Raw genomic sequence first — 16,953 nt, 5'->3', positions numbered from 1 at the left:
GTTTTTGAAATAATTGAGCTAGAAGCTTCATACAGTTTCCTTCTTCTGTGCCGAAGAAGTGTGTGAAAGAAGGTGAATGCTCTACGAATTGCTGAACAAATGGTTGTCATTTACATATATAGGCCTATATGTGTCCCATACTCTCTCTTCCTACTTCAATCAATTTTTTAGGGATTATTAACTGACCCTAAATCAGACTGGATTTGTCATGTGGACAAAATTGCAAACCGTTATCAAAGGCATCTTACTTGCTAAGGAAATAGAGGTCTCATGTGAGTGTAGGAACTTTAAGAACTGTATACTTTTCTCATGTTCATAGTTACCTGTCTTATGGTACAATTCATTGGGCTCACCAAAGAGAATCAGAGAGATTATTTAAGCTTAAAAAAAGGCCATTAGAATAATAGCCTTCCCTATCGATAGGGTGACCAACCATTTGGCATTTGCCGGACATGTCCTCCTTTTTTCATGTTTGTCCTCTGTCTGGCAGGCATTTATTATTTGCTATTAAATGTCCGGATTTTTGCATAATGTATTCTTACTCATTCAGTTTCCTATTGTTTCTTCTGTTGAAAAGCTATTTTTGTTGCACTTCCTATATCTCAGTCCATATTCTGGATACCCCTATCAGACTACGTCATTTACTCACTTAATAATAAATCATATCTTAAGTTAGAGCTGTCTGAAGGGCCTGTCACCAAAGTGGTGACACCACCCGACGTGATCTGAACATGCTCGATCAGGGTCGGGGAATTCTAAGTGGGGATTCACCAGTCAAGCAATGCTGGCTGCGGTATTATGTAGTATTGTTTTTGTGCTAGTTGGATTCGGACCTCCTGAGTGAGTGGAGTGTTTTGTGTTATTATGAAGTTTGAATAATATCAGTATTTCATCACTTAAAAGTGGCGAGGCACAAAAGAGGAAATGTGAGTTCTCGGAGAAACTGAAACTGAAGTACCCGTGTTTAAAAGTGGGACGTAACGAAAGTGAGGCAAATTGTTATACTGTATTTGTGACTGTTCTGTAACTGTTGGAAACAAAGGTGCAGGTGATCTCGAGAGACATATTGCTAGTAAAAAGCATAGAAAAACAAACAATTAGAAGCAGTTCTTCTAGCAGTAATATTGTTTAATTTTTCCCGATTAAACATTCCCTAATAGACAGGAAAGTTAGGGCAACAGAGGCAACATTGGCATATCACACTGTTTCTCACCATCAGTTGTATAGGTCTATGGACTGCACATCAAAGTTGGATAAAATGTTGTTTGCAGATTCTGAGGTTGCTAACAAAATGTAATGCGCTAGAACTAAAACTGAAGCTATCATAAATAATGTAGTCGCCCCTCATTCCATTGACATTATCACTAAAACATTAAATAATAGTGTTCCTTTGTTCGGAGCAGGTATTGATGCTAGCAACCCTGGGGCTTTGAAACTTTTTCCTATTGTTATACAGTATTTTGACAATAAAGAAAATGGTATTCAAACTAAAGTCTTAGAACTACAAACATGTCCTAATGAAACTTCAGAGATAATATCCAATTATGTTTCCGAGACTTTAAAGAAGCATAGGCTAATATTTCTGCTAAATGCGTTGCTTTTAGTGGAGACAATGCAAAATGTAAATTTTGGAGGGTTTAATTGTAGAGAAAGCAAAAACATATTTAAATGAACATATAATCGGGGCTGGATGCCAGCACATGTACTGCATAATTGTTTGCAACAAGGTGCTGATGTATTGATATGCCAGTAGATATAGAGAGTATAATTTTAAAAGTCTTCAATTATTTTCATATCTATACAATTCGCACTGAACAACTCAAAGAATTCTGCGAGTGTGTTGAAATAAATTATGAACAGCTTTTGTGTCACAGCAAAACAAGGTGGTTAAGTTTGTTTCCTGCAGTAGAAAGAATGCTAAAACTGTTTGCAGCTCTAAAGTTGTACTTTCTTTCTCAGCCTTCAAATTCTGTTTCTGCTATAATTAGGTCCTTTTTTGAAAACAAGTTTTCTGAGCTTTACCTGTGGTTTGTTCATTTCACTATGCACATTTTTCACAACAAAATTTCAACATTGAAAAAGAAACGATCTCTATAGCAGAAGTTTGTGATATATTAGGTTAAACTCCGGCCACACTGAATGATAGGATGGAAAATAAAATCATACCACTTAAAGTCAAAAAGTCTCTGATATCCCTCACTGAAAATGGATTCGGAAGAGAATGCATTGCATTTGTAGAACATGTTGTTGGTTTTTATGAAACGCACATTCAATACCTGTTAAAGTGGTGTAACCCTAAGATGGAAGAGTTTCCAGTGGATGAAGCTTCATAGTATGAAAGACATTCAGTTTGAATATGTTCTTCCTTGTCCCGAGTATTTGCAATATAAAGGTGTGGAGATAGACGATTCTAAACATATTGACCAATTTTGCAATGTTCAGAATTACACTAGGAGTTAAAATTGATAAAATACAACATTAGATAAGCAGTGGTGTGAGTTTTTCAAATATAGCCCTGACATTGAAACATTTGATGAGCTGCTTAAAATTTGTCAGTTTTATTTCGCTGTTCCAGGTTGCAATGCAACCGTTGAAAGAGTGTTTTCCGTGATTAATACACAGTGGTCAGAAGAAAGAAACCGTTTGCTGACCGAGTTGGTTAAGGGTATTATAATAGTGAAGTACAACTTTAGAAACATGTTATGTGGAGAGTTTTACAATTATTTATTACAAGAAAATAATTAATCTTTGCTGTCAAAAGTGGGTGCAGTCGATAAGTATCAGCATAAAATAGCTACAACTTCAGCATCTTCATCAACCTAACAGTTATAAGGTATGTAATACTAAATTTTGTATGTAAATATTAAAATTCCATTTGTCCTCCATTTTTAGAACATTTTTATGAAAAGTCCTCCTTTTATTAAGAGTCTGTCCTCCATTTGAAAATTTAGAGTTGGTCACCCTACCTATCGAGCACATAGCACGCAGAGGTTTTTTATCCTAATTCTGGAGATAGTGGGTTCAAACCCCATTGTTGGCAGCCTTGAAGATGGTTTTCCATAGTTTCCCATTTTCACACCAGGCAAGTGTTGGGGTTGTACTTTTATTAAGGTCATGGCTGCCCACTCCTAGCCCTTTCCTATCCCATCATCGCCATAAGACCTACATGTGTTGGTGCATTGTAAAGCAAAATTGTAATATATATATACGACACTCCCTGCACTGTATGTTTTTCAGTGTTTGATTTATATTAAAGAAAACTACAGTTTCTTCAATGAACAATGTGTAACTCATACTCAAAAACCGAGGCATATTAAGAAAACTCAACAAAAACTGTAAAATCACGATCAATTGGGCATCAATTTCTCCCGACAATGCCGGAAATAGCGGTACAGAAGGCCAGTGGAGTCCTGTGAAAGCTGCAAGGAGTTCTCGACTGACTGTAGTGTGATCGAATGTAACAGATGTGGAGTAGGAAGTGCACAGGCCTGACACAAGGAGAATTCAACACGCTTAACAGAATAAACAGGAAACTCTCTTGGCTCTGTGAAAACTGCAAACCAAAACTGCGGAAAATGGAGAAAGATGAGGAACTTCTAATGAGACTCTCCAAAGCTATGGAAGTAACCATCAACAACCTAAAGCAAGATATGGAAAATACACTGGTAGAAAAGATACAGAAAGTTATGGCAAGTGAAAATGACAAGAATTCCGCACACGCCAAAACAATGAGTAAAACACACTCTCCCGAGAGCTCAGAAGCTTTGCAGAACCAGGAACAAAAATAAAAAAACATTGAAATAATACACAATATTCCAATTATCATGCACCCAACCCAAATATGTAGCCAGAACAAACAACCCGGCAAGACAGACACTGGTACTTCAGGCAGTCTAACATCCATTGAGACTGAACTTGAAGATCAAGGAACAAGCCAACAGAACAAGGAACACAATAAGGTAATCCCCTGGACAACAGTAATAGGGCGTAAACAAACGCCCATTAGAATTCCGACAGATACACAAGCCCCACATCATCAGCCACAAATAAGACGACCCCAACCATTCAAAGAGGAACTGCAACATCGGGTAACTTGAAGGCAGCAGAAAGAAACGTATGGATCTATCTCGAACACCTAATCCAAGAAACCCCAGCAAAAGACATCACGCAATATCTCAATGAAAATGGCATTGAAAATATCACCAAATGTGAACTACTAGACACAAAAGGTACAAACAAAGCCTTCAAAGTTGCAGTACACTTCAGGTATAAGGAAACTATATTCAGGCGTCTCCGAAGACCGTAAAAGCAGTTAGTGGGAAGTAAAACAAATAACATTATTATTAATAAACTATATTCAGTACCGACTTCTGGCCAAAGGATGTAACATTTCGGCCCTTTTGGTTTCATGTTACAAATTTCATATTTGGTCCGTATTGAAATGTACATCAGTTTAAGATATTACCAAAATTTTTATTACGATCAACCTATTCAATACAATTGAATTTCCAAAGTTAGGACTTACATCCTATTAAACTAAAATTTGAAGGGACATGTTTTGCCCTTTAAAAGGGCATCATCAGCCTTTTTACACTCATACTCGTAGATAAAAATCAGGGTCCTGATTGTCATATTGTAATATCTTAAACCTTTCGGTTTCGTCAATTCCGACCTGAAACTACTACTCTGGAATGTTGAAGGACTAAGATCCCTAATGAAAGCTCAGGAATTCTCTTTAATGGACCATGACCTACTAACAGCCACAGAAACTTTTCTTCTGCAACCAGTGGACATCAACGGTTATTACTCTGTGCACGCATTAGCAGAGAGAACGCTATGATCGTTATAAAAAATCAGATCAAAAGTTAGACGGATGGCTTTTCCGGCGTTTGCTCTATTAACCAGCGTTTCGTCTTAGGTCTGACACTAGACTCTTCAGAGTGGGATGTGTCAGACCCTACCCACTGACGCTGGGGTGTATGCAGGTGAACTTATCAGAAGCTTATTTATGAAGCACAGTCTGATAACTGCATACGGGAGATAAAACTCCACCGGAATTAATGCCCGCCTAGCAATTCCAAATGGAAATTCTAAGTTCCCATGGAGGGAATTAGATTCTTTTCCACCAATAGAGCATATCAAAAATCAGATCAAAAGTTAGACGGATGGCTTTTCCGGCGTTTGCTCTATTAACCAGCGTTTCGTCTTAGGTCTGACACTAGACTCTTCAGAGTGGGATGTGTCAGACCCTACCCACTGACGCTGGGGTGTATGCAGGTGAACTTATCAGAAGCTTATTTATGAAGCACAGTCTGATAACTGCATACGGGAGATAAAACTCCACCGGAATTAATGCCCGCCTAGCAATTCCAAATGGAAATTCTAAGTTCCCATGGAGGGAATTAGATTCTTTTCCACCAATAGAGCATATCAAAAATCAGATCAAAAGTTAGACGGATGGCTTTTCCGGTGTTTGCTCTATTAACCAGCGTTTCGTCTTAGGTCTGACACTAGACTCTTCAGAGTGGGATGTGTCAGACCCTACCCACTGACGCTGGGGTGTATGCAGGTGAACTTATCAGAAGCTTATTTATGAAGCACAGTCTGATAACTGCATACGGGAGATAAAACTCCACCGGAATTAATGCCCGCCTAGCAATTCCAAATGGAAATTCTAAGTTCCCATGGAGGGAATTAGATTCTTTTCCACCAATAGAGCAGATCAAAAGTTAGACGGATGGCTTTTCCGGCGTTTGCTCTATTAACCAGCGTTTCGTCTTAGGTCTGACACTAGACTCTTCAGGGTAGGGTCTGACACATCCCACTCTGAAGAGTCTAGTGTCAGACCTAAGACGAAACGCTGGTTAATAGAGCAAATGCCGGAAAAGCCATCCGTCTAACTTTTGATCTGATTTTTGATATGCTCTATTGGTGGAAAAGAATCTAATTCCCTCCATGGGAACTTAGAATTTCCATTTGGAATTGCTAGGCGGGCATTAATTCCGGTGGAGTTTTATCTCCCGTATGCAGTTATCAGACTGTGCTTCATAAATAAGCTTCTGATAAGTTCACCTGCATACACCCCAGCATCAGTGGGTAGGGTCTGACACATCCCACTCTGAAGAGTCTAGTGTCAGACCTAAGACGAAACGCTGGTTAATAGAGCAAACGCCGGAAAAGCCATCCGTCTAACTTTTGATCTGATTTTTGATATGCTCTATTGGTGGAAAAGAATCTAATTTCCTCCATGGGAACTTAGAATTTCCATTTGGAATTGCTAGGCGGGCATTAATTCCGGTGGAGTTTTATCTCCCGTTTGCAGTTATCAGACTGTGCTTCATAAATAAGCTTCTGATAAGTTCACCTGCATACACCCCAGCGTCAGTGGGTAGGGTCTGACACATCCCACTCTGAAGAGTCTAGTGTCAGACCTAAGACGAAACGCTGGTTAATAGAGCAAACGCCGGAAAAGCCATCCGTCTAACTTTTGATCTGATTTTTTATATGCTCTATTGGTGGAAAAGAATCTAATTCCCTCCATGGGAACTTAGAATTTCCATGATCGTTATATTCAAACAATTAGCAGTCATCGGTATGTACATGAAACCTACAGCCACGACCGAGGCCGTCATAGACTCTATCGTACACGCTTTCCACAATGTTGATACAACCATCCCCCTAATATTAGCCGGCGACTTTAATTGTCGCAAAGACAAACCTGACAGGAAATCTCTCACGGTCTTCGAAATGCTGGAGGAAAAAGGATTCTTTCTAGCCAGCAAGGAGGTACTACCAACCTATATTGCTCACAATGGTTCCAGTATGATAGACTTAATATTTTATAGAGGAAAAGAAATAAAGCCAATGAATCAGAAGCACCTCTGGACGTCCCTACAGAAGCACATACCGATCCAGATCAACTTCTTCATAGACTTAATAGAATCCAAAAGAGTAGTGCAAAGATGGGCACCTCGCCAAATCAATACGAAGGCGCTCAATGAAAATCTGGGCAGAGTCACAATCATAGCGCTCATTCAAACTGGACATATGGACAGAGCATTAGAGATGCTCGAGGAATCCATCATTAGATAAACCAGAGAGAAACTGCCAAAGAGAATAAGCAAACCTTGATTTGATGAAGAATGCTACACCCTAAGAAGATCAACACTAGATAAACTGCACAAATGGAGAGAAATACAAACAACCAAAGCACTGACAGAATTAACAGAGGAAAGAAGAAGGTATAGAATCCTAATGAAAGAAAAGAGTCTTCAGTATGCCAGAAAGAAAGGGCTCGAAATCATAACAGAAGTGAAAAACCACTTCTTATAAAATACTGGAACCTCAACGATGTAACATAAACTCTCAAGTGCCGATTGAGATATGGGAACAGCACTTCTCAAGGATCTATAATAAATCACAAATGTCCGAAGTGCAAAACAATAGTATCACAGTAGTCACAACAGAAGACGTCTGGGTGGCATTCCAGCAAGGGAAACTGCGAAAAGCAGCTAGTCCCGACAACCTGACCAATGAAGTCCTAAAGGAGTCGCTACCATTCACTATCAGACTCTGGACTGCTCTGTTCAACGAGTGCATCAGACAAGGAAATATCCCTGAAAAGTGGAGAAAATCAATTGTCCAGATTCTGTACAAGGAAAAAGAACTGGAAGATGTTCCAGATTCTTACCGAGGAATTGCACTTGAATGCGTTCCCTTCAAAGTTCTCTTCAAGGTTATATTAACACACCTCCTACCATTAGCCATAGCACATATGCTAGAGGAACAGTTTGGTTTCATACCCAGCAAATCCACACTCCAGGCCATTGAGAAATACTTGCAAATATATGGGACACCACTGGTAAAATAGGAGGACATACGTCGCCTTTGTAGACTTCACTAAAGCCTTCAGTAGTGTGAATCGGAACATCCTGATAAGGAAACTCTCTGCCATTCTAGAGCAATGAAACCCGCTATTGTAACTAATCAAGAGTATACTAGCGTTATATCTGCTGTCAATCACCAATAGAGTAAGTCAATCTAAACCCATACTCCAAACAAACAGGGTTCTTCAAGGAGACCCTCTTAGCCCGATGTTATTTAATATCCTAACTCATGGCGTAGTCAGAGAAGTTGCATCAGATGAAGTATCAATGATCCTTTACGCAGACGATATGGTTCTTCTTTTGAAAATCAGATTTGCCCTCCACGTAGGACTGACTAAGCTCTGTAAGTGGTCACAAGAAAATAAATTAATGATTAACACCAACAAAACAAAAATCATGTAATTCAGGAGAGGAGGCAGTATCTCCAAACTAGACAACTTATACTGCGGAAACAACAAGATAGAGTGGGTAAACTCTTATAAATACCTAGTACTAACCCTTCAAGTCACAGGGAAAGCATTCATGAAACATACAGGAGAAAGATGCACCGCAGCAACTAGAGCCATCTTCGACATAAAGAACATTGAAAAACTATCACTTGACACAGTTCTAAAACTCTTTTACATTAAGAATGCCCCTATAGCCTGCTACGCAATCATCATAATTTGGATCCACCTTACTCCCGCTAATCTAAGAATGCTGGAGGCCGTGAAATCAACCTATCTACGGAGAGCCCTTCGGTTATCCCAAACGACAAGGACCAGACTCTTTTATCTACTAGCAGACACAGACTTCTTCGTCAGGGAGGTAGCAGTAAAGAATAATCTGCCGCAAACCCCAGCATACAAAACCCATATAAGGGAAAGGGAAGGAAAAGCTAATACAATAGACCAAAGCTTCTATCTCATGCTGGCCATGAGCACAGATGAATGGAAGGCCCCTAACTTCCCACTGCGACACATCTATACGAGAATGGCAGTACATGGATTTCATTTCAGAATCTGCATCCAATGAGGATTTCACCAGGCGTCACCTCGATGTTCCTGCACTCTATGTGAACAACGCTATGAACAGTATTACCTACTCGATTGCATAGCAAGGACAAACAGATGATAAAAAATTTCTGTAATATACAACTCTCATGTACACATTGTGTTTAATAAATGTTAGTTAAAATAACACCAGGAAACGGCAAAATCTTCAAACTGACCGATGTAACTATAACGTACTGAGACTGAAAAAAGCTTTAGGCATATGCCCATTAAGGTATTTAACACTTTACGGTACCAACTAAGTTACCTCTAGGCAGTTATCTCTGAACTCCTTTAAAATTCTACATGAAAAAGAAATGAATTGAAATAGGGTTGTATTCCTGTGTAATAAAACTAGTTCAGTACATAACATGCGTTGTTTTATTGGAACATCTTTTTAAAGTAGTTTTGAAGTATTGGAACATCTTTTTAAAGTAGTTTTGAAGTATTGGAACATCTTTTTAAAGTAGTTTTGAAGTAAGTTAACATCAACATCAACATGGAAAGAAAATTATTTATCAAGTTGAATCACCATGAGCACATAAACACTACAAGCACTTAAATAAGATTATAAGAACATTAAAATACAGATTTGAAGAACGATTTTGGTGTTAATACAATAATTGACAGAAAGATGTAATGATATTTAAGAATAATCAAAGGTTATTATATATAAACGTTGAAAGAAGAGAGAAGGTACAAACTGCAGCCTTCCCTCATTTCTTTCTGAAGTGTCTTTGTAGTGTTTATTTCTAATGATGGCTCCAAGAGCCGAAACATGTTCACTATTTTTTCATAAACAATCTTTTCAGATTACAGTGTCGTGTATTGATTAGGTGTTAAAACTACAGTGTATATTTTTATCAAGTTATATATAGTCAATATGGACCAATATGAATATGATTACTTGTAATGGAATAACCTCTTCATGCTGGTTTCTCCTAGGGCAATTGGCAATTCTGAGGGTATGCCAACAATTCCAGGGGCCTTGTTCCTATTTAGGTCTGTCAAAGCCCTGTCAAATTCTGACCTCAGAATTGAGTCTCCCATTTCATCAGTATCAACACGCTCTTCTTGTTCCAGAACTTCATCATCTTATTTTTTTCGTTTGGTACACTCACCGACAAGAAAAGCAAAACACTATGTTTCAGACAAAATTTAATGTTAGTCCATTGGAAACTGGGTAAAAATCAAATATTATGACATTACAATGATATAGCAATGCATTTTAAATTAAATAGCCCATTTGAAAAGTTTCAGCTTAATAATTGAGGAACATTATTGATCATGACAATCACAACAGTCCATCAACACAAATTTGTAAATGTCGAAACCTGGAGCTCTGCACCGTTTCATGTGCATTTCATTTGTCCTCATGTCTTCAACACATTTCCATTGCCTCAATAAGGGGTATTACCACCTTTAGCCACATTTACAGCTGTGATTAGCTGGCCATGCACGGAAAGATTTTTAGCAGGCCTCGCCTTTGGAGCCAGATCCGGCGGGCCACCTGTCAGGCGTGACCTTCAGAGACTAGGCCTGCTGCTCACCATCAGCTGTGACGCCAGTTCTGTCGTGTTGTGCAACATGATCTGTCAACAGTCCAGACCTTCCCGTTAATTGAATGATCCGTGATGTCTCGGCATGCCAAGCCTCATGGAAATTCTAAGTTCCCAAGGAGGGACCCTACCCACTGATGCTGGGGTGTATGCAGGTGAACTTATCAGAAGCTGGCCTTTCAAACTAGTTTGAAATCCTTGCTGATCGGATCTGTCATACTTAGAACTGCGGTGGACGTCGAGGCAGACAGTGTCCAGAGGAAAAGAAAATTTTGCTGTTGCATTTATTGGAATGTGCAATTCGCTATATTTTAAATCATGCAAAAATAAAAATCGATCAAAGTGGATGAAATAATGGATAAGAGAGCGAGGCAACAGTAGCTGTAAATATGGCTAAAGGTGGTTATACCCCTTACTGAAGCGTGTCATGGTGTGTCGCAGGTCATAGCCAGAATTCTTCCATTCTGACATCATCATGGCGTATATTCGGTAGAAGTCAATCCAAATATTGGCTTTTTTTATCCTGTAGCTCTTGAAGTAAGGCTTGGTATTGTGTCGTGGAAGACAATGATAATCTTAATCGTAGATCTTTTATATAGAAGGGTTGTCTTGTCAGCTCATAGGTTAACCTTGAAGGAGCGTTCATTGCCAGTCAGAGAGCTTTCTTGAGATACATGGCCTTTACTCGTTCTAGTACAGCTAGGTTGTCCTTTGTTAGGTACTCCCAGATAATCTCTAATGTGTATGTCATGATGGGGAAGATCTTGATGTTATAGATGTTGATTCCCATAGGAAATCTGAAATATTATGCACTGGTCAGCGTCTTGGTGGGTGTGCTAGGTACCAACTGATGAGCCCAATGAGCACACAAGGGCAAAACGCTGGCAACCAGTAATGAGTTAGCTGGAAAATTTATAATGTCCAATAACAGACTATTTATATTGAGATCTTGATATGGAATAGGGCTGTTGCTGTCTCTATAGATAATTGTCGAAAAACCTTGATGTCATACGTTGCTGCGACTGCTGAGGCTGCTTTGTCTCTCTGATGTGTTTGGTGAAGCTTTTTCCGTTTGATTGTAAAGTCATGCCTAAGTACTTGTAGGAATTGACCCTGGCAAGATCTTTATTCTTGAATTTTATGTACTCTGCAGCTGGGAGTTTCCCACCTCTTCTAAATGTCATTTGGACTGTTTTCTCTAAATTAATACCATTTGTATTCGACCAAGTAATAAGTTTATCAAACGATTCCTGTAGCTTTTTATGTGATGTTGAGGCTAACGCCATGTCATCAGCATACATGTAAATGGAGACCACCTCACTGGTGATTGATTCAATTACGTCCCGTGTGGCAATGTTGAACAATATTGGACTTGGAGGATCTCGCTGCAACACTCCCGTCGTTTGCTGGATTGCATCGGATTGCGTCTGATATAGACAGGGTGTCGTCAACGTACATACGAGTTTTCTATAGGAGTGAATGAATTATCCTGTATAGGTAGTGATCCTGACCTATAAGTTGTGCCAGTTTACTTGTTAGTACATTCCGGTCTAGAGAGTAGAATGCTTTAGCATAGTCTATAAACAATACATGAAGTTTTCCTTTTGGAAGACGGAGAGCTTCAGTAATGTTTCCTATTAGGCATTGGATAGCATGAGTGGTTGAGCGCCCTTTCCAGAAGCCAAATTGTTCATCAGGTATCATTAAGTCCGTTAGAGCTGTTAGTCGGTTAAGTATTAAGAGTGGACAGAAGCTTGAGCCCTGTATTCTCCAGAGCAATACCTCGATAAGAATTTGTATCATCCGTCTTGCCTTTTCCCTTGTACAGGAGTTTTATGATGGAGTATCTCCATTTCTCTGGTATCTTAGCCTGAGCCACACACTGGTTGAGTAAAACAATCCAGGCCTCAGCAAGATATGCGCTACTTTCCTTCAAATGTTCATTAAGTATTCCGTCCAGTCCACATGCTTTGCCGTTCTTCAATTGGTTGATTACTTTTACTTAGTCAGTCATAAAGGGTTCTGTGTTCATTGCATTGTCTAATGTGGTCCGAGGGACAGATGAGGGTATGTCAGCTACGCTTGTCAACTTGGTGCTTGAGGTCCGTGTTGATTCGAAATTGTTCTAAACTCATTCAAATCCACCTGAAAATTGAAATTTTCAAGATATCTCGTCAATCAACGCACGGCTTCAGTCCCACATTAATATTGGATCAACATTGAAATACAGAGCTAATACTTATAGCACTTCATCAAATTGAGCTGTTTTAGAACAACTGTACAATGACCGTGACATTAGATCTTTTATTCTAACGGAAGAAAATCTGTACATTAAAATGGTTCTTAGATTACATATTATGAAGAACTGTTTCATGTTAAAAATGGACTATGATAAGTTATTTTACCCACGTAAAGAGAACACTATTCTAGAAATCAGCTGTTAGTTTAGCATTTTAGAAAGTGCTTAATGACATAATTTTTTTTTAAAGGAATGCTCTTATTACTCTTTAAGGCTAGTTGTACTTACTTTATAGCTGTATGAATTTTGCCCTACAAGAAAGATTTTATCAAAACTGGGTGTTCGAGCCCCACTGTCGGCAGTCCTGAAGATGGTTTTCCCGTGGTTTCCCATTTTCACACCAGGCAAATGCTGGGGGCTGTACCTTCATTAAGGCCATGGCCGCTTCCTTCCAATTCCTAGGCCTTTCCTATCCCATCGTCGCTGTAAGACATCTGTGTCGGTGCGACGTAAAGCAAAAAAAAAAAAACTGGGTGTTACAATTAGTTTTATAATAGTTACAACAAATCGATAACGCAAAAGAGCTTTAAAAATGGGTATAAATGTTTTATGATGTGTCTATTATCCCACAAGAATTAATCTAGTCCCTGTATTTTAATTACATAGAATTTAGGTCGCATACGTAATTGTAAAATTTACAACTTGCCATAGAAAGCTATGTTCATGTTCTTACACTGGTACAAGTATTTAATGTAGCTAATTAAAAAAGCCTTGCAATAATTTCCTAGGCTGATGATGGCACAGGAAGGTGCCAAAACCGGTCCCAAAATGACAGATAATAAATATGTGATATTCTAATAATTTCACTATTTTATTGTATTGAACAGGTGGAAACCTTTATCCTTTTCTGTAACTGTAAATTTTGATTCAATGCGGACCAAAAAATTTTTGACATTAAATAAGGAACATCTCGACGATTCTCTCTTTCTTCTTGCGGCTCCGGGTTTACTCTAGCTGGAGTCTTGGCTTCAGTGGGATTCATCACGACTTCCTTGTTCGTCTTAGTCAAATTCTGAGTATGAGCCGTATCAAGCTTTCATAAAACATCATCAAGTTGTTCTAGGTCCTATACATTAGCTGCTACTAATATTTCTTAAACATTAGGCAGAAATTGGAGAGTGATGACCTGTATAGGCTCTTGCTCTGGAAAAGGAGGATCGAAAAATTGCATTTTCCTGAGCTAAGAAATCGGAAAATCTGAGTATTGAGAAGAGTTGACGGATGCATTATCTTTCCAGGAGTATAATTGAAGCTCAATCAGGTGTTGGATCTCAGAGTTCCAAAAGCGTTAGAGTAATGCCTCTTTGAATTCCTGATAAGTTTGGATACATCAGTGCCCTTCCTTCCAGTAATCGCAACGCTACATGCAGTTGATGATCAGATTTAATGCGATTCTTCTGAAAGTATTCTTCGAGATTGAGGAGAAACTCCTTAGGGGTGTACTCCCCTTTTCCCGAAAATTTTGCTGGTTTTCCTCTGATAGCTTGAAAGCAGTAGAGATGTTAAGTGTTTCTCCACTGATAGTCTGAAAACTTGATGATAGTACATCATGTTCAGTTTGGGAGACCTTGCTGTTTAGAGATTCCATGTTTCCTTGAAGTTCAAGTTTAACAGTCTTAATCTGCCCCTGAATGGAATTCTCAACCTCGTTCAATTACTGTGCCTATAAAATTTTTACACATTAAAAATAATTCTATCACTTGTGCCTTTCAAAGTTACTTATAGTTCTGTGCTCTAAGTTGAAATTCATCAAAGTCCCCTGAAATTATCAAAGTTTCTCGTGCTTGAAAATTAAGCTTGAATGTAAAGTAAAGAAATCACTGTTCTATTATTGAATCCTGCTAGTGTCACTTTTCCTAGTTATTCGAGCCCTACGCTTATGTAAGCTACTTTTTCATACTCCCACTGATCAGGCTCGCTTTTCATACATTTCCTGATCGACCCCCAGGCTTTTGGGGCCACTTTTTCATACTACTCTCTCTCTGTAACCGTATCAATGATGCCCGTACTTAATTCAGTGGAGAGCCTGGGTTTGGCGCCAGGGCATATACGGTCCATGATTAGGAAACATCAGAGAGAGGGTACCACAATAAGTTCTTATAGTTTTGAACTTTTTGTTTATTCAAAAGAAATGAGAAAATCATATTATCTTGTCATAGATGATCAGCTGAATTTATAGAGTCCAGGTTGGAAAATGAGGACGCCACCCCCACGGCGTCAACGTCAAGGATGCCCCGTGATGACAAGCTCCTTCCCCTCACCATTGAACACCTCTCTGCACCTTGGAACTGTGTAATCCCTCGGTGGTCAACAGCCCTGGAAGTTCTGGTAGAGAGACTCGAACCAAGGAGTCTAATGACAGGTGAAGTGCAGCGTGGAATGTATAGTTAATGATTGAATTCCACTCGAGTCCCGAGAAGGGAGTAAAGAAACATGTAACACCTAACAGAATGTCAGTAAAATCTGAAAGACACTTCCTTACAGCACTACACTGGAGATAATTGCGTAACACTGCCCATAGCAGTTACAAGTTCCACTGTTTGTAAACTTCAGCACACATAAATAAGTTTCAAGTTATGCTTTTATCGAAGAGATTAAATCAGTTTTACAATCTACGATGAAAGGTAAATTAACAAAGTTCAAAAGTGAAATAATAACTGTCCAATTCATTCGTTGGAAAAATAGAAATTAATGGAGTAGTGTGAAAAACACAGTTCGTAACCTTCACCATCACTAAGGTTAATGCAATGAATTTAACACTGTTTTTTTTCCTAAGCACAGTCTAATGAAAATCAAAGAATGTCATTTCAAGTGTTCTATAAAACTATGTCTCAATGACATTCTCAAGGTTCTATTGTGACGTCATTTGTCCTTGGCCTGCTCAGAGCAGCGAGCAGCCGCATGACTCAAATCCATTGCCTGTGCATGCAGCGGTAGTTTCACATCACCTAGACGGGTGTTAGCTTGCGTTGTCTCAGAAATACTTTGGGCGGAGAATGTCGGCACGGCATTCCCATTTCAATACCTAATAGCATTTAAGAGTGCCTAAGTAAATTGGTAGTAATCAGCTTTTTTTATCCACACCTGATTTTTCTATGCACTTCCAAACTCTAGTTCTGAAAAGGGGAAGGATCTAATAATCCAGAGATCTGGTACTTTCACTGTCATAATGAAGACTATAATTTGTGTATAACGGTATTGTTGTTATTTCCAGAGATTCAGAGCATGATGCATGCTTTTGGAGACAACCCAATACCTCTTCAGTCATCTGTCAACCTTGTGGAAACTGTGGTGTATCAACAAATGCAACTACTGCTCCACCGAGCCACTGACATTGCAGTATTACGAGGCTCAAAGTCCATTGGTATTGAAGAACTCTTATTTCTTATGAGGAAGGATAGGGTGAAGATTAACAGATTGCTCAATTACTTAGGTAATATGTTCTGCTTCTAAACTATTTACCATTTTATTTTGGTTTTTACCAGTAAACATTGTTGACATGTACTTTCTGTGACCTTTATATTGCACTTTTCTAAGTGGTATATTTTTCATAATCAAACAAGATTCAGTTGTGTGGTACCTTAATTTGTTCCTTTATGATCGGCAGTGAGTACTACTAACAGAATTACAAAACGCTTGTATGTATACATGGGTGAGTGTGAGAATGAATCACATCAGGGTCAAATAAAATAATGTCTAAAGTTATAACAGTTACATTTCATTTCTCACATCTTAACTTTTTTGTTTATATTATAAACCACGGCTTCATCCATCTATATTTTGTTTATGTAGTTATATACATACACTTATAGGAAATACTGAAACAAGAACAGCCTTCACATCACTCATTAGTAGAGCTTGGATTATATGTAATATAAAAATCAGAAGTATGTACATAAATATGTAGCTAAAAGTGACAGAATATGTAGTTAAATATGCAATAAATAAAAAATATTTAACTTAATATCCAAGCTTTATTTGATTTATTCTTGTACACAGAAAAGCAAACAGAACCGAAAAAAGATAAAACTGCAGATGTTATTCACCTCTAATTTTCATTTTAAATATTTTTCCAAATTTTCTGCAGTGTGGCTTCTCTCTGTTAGGATGTTCTTATAGGAAAATACCTTTCAACTTCACATGAAGTCACTGTCGTGTATTTCAAATTGCCCAACAAA

The 16,953-nt window shown here is 38.5% G+C and overlaps 1 protein-coding gene across 2 annotated transcripts in view; it reads left to right on the top strand.

Moving 5' to 3' along the window:
• Nucleotides 1-16,953, top strand: part of LOC136877534 (transcription initiation protein SPT3 homolog) — an 81,183-nt gene that overhangs the window by 953 nt on the left and 63,277 nt on the right. The window contains exons 1-2 of one of the 2 annotated variants that reach the window (XM_067151657.2): nucleotides 2,755-2,833; nucleotides 15,990-16,208. In XM_067151657.2, coding sequence (XP_067007758.1) covers nucleotides 16,001-16,208 — 208 coding nt within the window. In that variant the 5' untranslated portion in view covers nucleotides 2,755-2,833; nucleotides 15,990-16,000. Of the gene's footprint in view, nucleotides 1-2,754; nucleotides 2,834-15,989; nucleotides 16,209-16,953 lie in introns of those variants that run through there. The other variant, XM_067151656.2, reaches the window with a different exon arrangement.

Source organism: Anabrus simplex, chromosome 7 (genome assembly GCF_040414725.1).
Source record: "Anabrus simplex isolate iqAnaSimp1 chromosome 7, ASM4041472v1, whole genome shotgun sequence".
Taxonomy (NCBI): domain Eukaryota; kingdom Metazoa; phylum Arthropoda; class Insecta; order Orthoptera; family Tettigoniidae; genus Anabrus; species Anabrus simplex.
This window is presented reverse-complemented; position numbering and strand designations above follow the sequence as displayed.